Source organism: Solanum pennellii, chromosome 9 (genome assembly GCF_001406875.1).
Source record: "Solanum pennellii chromosome 9, SPENNV200".
Lineage (NCBI taxonomy): Eukaryota > Viridiplantae > Streptophyta > Magnoliopsida > Solanales > Solanaceae > Solanum > Solanum pennellii.
In genome coordinates this window covers 2,194,492-2,198,587 of record NC_028645.1, presented here as the reverse complement: position 1 = coordinate 2,198,587, position 4,096 = coordinate 2,194,492, and the positions used below count along the sequence as shown (strand labels likewise).

The 4,096-nt window shown below is 33.6% G+C and overlaps 1 protein-coding gene across 2 annotated transcripts in view; it reads left to right on the top strand.

Moving 5' to 3' along the window:
- Window positions 1-404: 404 nt before the first annotated feature.
- LOC107031605 (E3 ubiquitin-protein ligase UPL7) overlaps window positions 405-4,096 on the top strand; it is a 13,389-nt gene continuing 9,697 nt past the window's right edge. For both annotated transcript variants that reach the window (XR_001458258.2, XM_015233031.2), the window contains exons 1-4: window positions 405-537; window positions 690-812; window positions 1,781-2,021; window positions 2,765-3,357. Coding sequence is in view for 1 of the 2 variants with exons in the window: in XM_015233031.2 (XP_015088517.1) it covers window positions 514-537; window positions 690-812; window positions 1,781-2,021; window positions 2,765-3,357 (981 nt within the window). In the remaining variant the exon portion in view is untranslated. The remainder of the gene's footprint in view (window positions 538-689; window positions 813-1,780; window positions 2,022-2,764; window positions 3,358-4,096) is intronic.

Genomic DNA, 4,096 nt, shown 5'->3' with positions numbered 1-4,096 from the left:
TTCAATCTCGCTCGCCACTCTATCCTAAGACATATAACATATACAAACACAATTTTTTAATCATATACCTCATAGCAAACATAATTTAGCTATAGCCTATAGTGCACTAATTCCATGTCTTATTACCGCATTCTTAAAAGTAATATAATAAAATTATTATTTTATTTATTAATTGATTTTATCAGTTAAACATAAAGAAAAAAAGAAAAAAAATATTTGTTACGAGGTCATAAATCAATTCCGATTAGAGATTAAACACCAGGTAATTTCCATCCTTTTTATCGTTTACGGATAAAATTATTTATTATTTATTACTCGAAAGAGATATTACGTATCTCGTAAAATTAGTTAAATCGCCCCAAAATGACCCGAAAAGGATATTGCATTTTCTGTTAAGAGTCGGGTCAATAATCAAACCCGCTCAACCAATTGTTCTACCCCCATATTCTCAAATCTCAATTCATTTCACGCTTTGCATCAAAAAGTCATTTTTTCTTCTTCTGTTAATCCGCCATGAGCGAACCTCGAAAGAACCAGGTTCTTCTATATATGCATAATCATCATCATTGTTGTTGTTAATTGTTATCATTTTCAGCAAATTTGATCAAATTGATCGTTTTTTTTTTGTTGTTTGCATGATTTTTCAATTCGAGTAATTTGTTGAATTTTTGTTTATCCTTTTGGATCAGGTTTCGTTGCGAGGATCAAGTGCGAAGGAGATTTCGAGGGATGTGCTTTTGGAAAAAGTTTCACAAGAGAGAGCGTTGAGGAATTTTACTCGGCGAGCTACAGCTGCTGCGCGGTTAATTCAGGTAGTGAATCAGGATTTTATTAGCTTAATAATGGCCGTGAGATACTGTTTGATTTGATCGTGAAGTATGACTTTATTTTAGCTTGTTATGTGCTCACGACATGTTTTGAAAAGTTGGAGATGATCATATAATTATAAGCTGAAGTTAGTGGCTTTTTCATTGTCTCAATAGTTAAAATTACTGTGTCAGAAGCAACATAAAACCTCGAATAAGTTGGAGATGATCATTTAATTATAAGCTAAACTTGGTGGATATTCATTGTAACAATAGTTAAATTACTGTGTCAAAAGTACCTCAAAACCTCGAATAGGTTGGAGATGATCATATAATTATAAGCTAAACTTAATGGCTTTTCGTTGTCACAATAGTAAAATTACTATGTCAAAAGCACCTTAAAACCTCAAATGACGGCTGTGGATGACTTTAGATTAACTAGGAATATTGCTTATGCTTGTGATGTTAGAGCACCAAAGGGTGCAAAGGATGTTTTGCAGTCATGAATTCTGTTTAGTAATTTAGTTTGGTGAGGTTGATGGTAGGTAGCATTTGGATAGGGAGTTATTAGCAGTGAGACTAAGCTAATTGTGGTAATTAGCTTGCTTTGTGATTTTGAGTCGGGTGATTAATGAAAAAAATAAGTTACCTAAAAATGAAAAGACCTCAAATAGATACTCGGAATCTGTAATCTCTTTCTTATGGCAAACATGATAAATCTTTTGTGGTTCTGTGGTTTGAAGGTTTATCATTCATTGATATGCATACACATTGTAAATTTTTTATTTGTTGAGTTCACTTTTGTATAATACAGTAGAACTAGTGTTGTGCTTTCTTTCATTATGATCCTTTTGTTGTTTGAAGTTTTTATATAAACCAGTAACATTCTGAAAGCCTTGTTAGAAAAAAATGTTTTGATCTCATCTTCAACTGTGCTTGCCAACTATGAATGCGGCTTCTTAAAATATGTGCAGAGAGCTTGGCATCGTTATCATGTTAAAAAACGTATAGCCCTTGAGTTTCAGCAGCAGTGGGAATCGTTGATAAAAAGTCATCTTTCTCCTCTAAAGAAATCGTCTATATCCAGCCAAGTTCTGAGGCCTTTTATTTTCTTTACTACATTCTTGTTGGCGCGATATCCAAGAATTCAACCCAGAGAAAAAGATTGCATCAGGAGTTGCTTTGGAGTTATCCTGGAGAGCATAAACTCAACAAGTATGCTATTCTTATATATTTCAAGTACTTAAGTTTCTATGCAAATTATGTAGTCATGATTGTCTTACTATAACAATTGTGTTTTGTGAGTCTTGGCAAGAAAAGTATCCCATGTCTTGATATCTCCTTCTACATTTTATGAGTTCATATGGAATATGGTTATAGAATAACTCTTATTTGTCAGAATGATGTCCATATATTTCTAAGCTTCACCTGACTAGTGCTTTAATCCAGTCCTTTAGAAATTTCGAAAAAGTTATATTCATTGAGTTGGTGGATGTTCTGCTCTCAGTTTCATTGGGTTATTAGTGAAATAGAAAAAACAGAAAGAAAGAAGAATCATTGTCTTCTAGAAGCATATAATAACAAAGAACCTTATCAAAGATAAAACGTTAAATAATAAAGACTCTATCTGAAATACTCTGCAATGATGTTGAGCGTTTCTTTCTAGATTACGATTCATCAGGATGCTAAATTGTGTGCCATACACACTCTCAACCAATTCGATGGCTGGTTATGGGATAATGATTGTTTACCTTTTGCTCACTTACATACTATAAAAAGATGAAAGAAAACAATTCGTTTCCCTATTTTTTTGAACCATAAGCACAAATATCAGCTATAAATCCTTATTTTTAAAATCCTACCCCTTGCATGATCTGGCATTTGTCCACTGCTATTTGTCAGTTAAGTTCATGTTATAGCGTACATTGACTTTTTCTGTCTACTTCTTTCTGTTTTAGATCCCAATGAAAACTTTTGCTCAATGGCTACTGGAACCGCGGAAGAGAGAAAAGTTTGGAATTATCAGGCAAAGAAGTTGATTACCATTTGCTTATTTATTTTAACAGAATATGATAATTCTTGTCACAAGAGTAACGATGTGCTACTTGCATCATTAGCAATGCGCTTGGCAGTAATTCTGACTGATGTGAAAGGTTGGAAATGCATCAGCAATACCAATATACAGGGTGCATTAATGGCTGTTAGGGATTTAGTTCAGTTCATGGGAAGTATTAAAAGTGGACTATACAATTCTGTAAGGAGGTACATTTGTAAACTTGAGGCTCCTAGTTCTGTTCAGGTGACTTTGTCTTCTCAGACAGATGAGAAGTTACTGATAACTGCAAGTGCAATTACTTTAGCATTACGGCCATTTCATGTCGTGAATCTAGTTGCAGATGATAAAAATGACTTGCTAGAAGTTCAGAGTGCTGCGGAGCAATACTGTATTTATCTACTCACAATACCGTGGTTTGCTCAACGGTTACCAGTAGTGTTGATTCCTCCTTTGAAACACAAGTCTGTGTTAACACCTTGCTTGAGGATACTATTGGTAAGTTTGTCAAAGTAAAGGGAATTGTTGCAACTAACTATATGAGTGTATATGCCTGTACCTACATAATTTTAAGGCAGTGTGTCTATCGGACGATATTATTGTCAGTTTGGGCTAGAAAATCTACCAGACAACCACAAGAATAAGTTGATTAGATCCACTTGATTGTAAACATATGGAAATACTTCTCTTCTGAACGAACTTTGAACAAGCATATATATATATATATATAAATTAACTGATAATTTGTTTTTGGATATCAGTGTAGCACTTGGCTCTATTTCCAACTTATTCGCCTAAATTATGAGGAACTTATATTACAGCTTTGAACTTCCTTCTTTTTTTTCACACTCTAACCACGTGGACTTTTTAAACATGCGGCATTTTACTAATAAATTGTTTGTTTAACTAAAGCAGTGTATGGAATCCATTTTCCCCCATCATATCTCTGAAAAGCTTGGATCTGGTTCTATTTCATTGGATCAGATCCAACATTCTAAACAAAGAAAATAAATAAATGAGAGAAGTAAACAGGAAAAAGCAAGAAAAAAAGATACACAGTTGGAACAAATATTGTTACCAATGCCATTAAGTCGTTTCGAAAACAAATAGTCAATATAGTTTCTTCTTATTATATTTCTTTCTTTGCTCTCGTGCACCATACAAGAGTTGAAACTTCTCTATGCCACTTGGCACTTCAAGGTGTTAATAGATAGGTAAAAAGGAAGTTCAAGGGGGG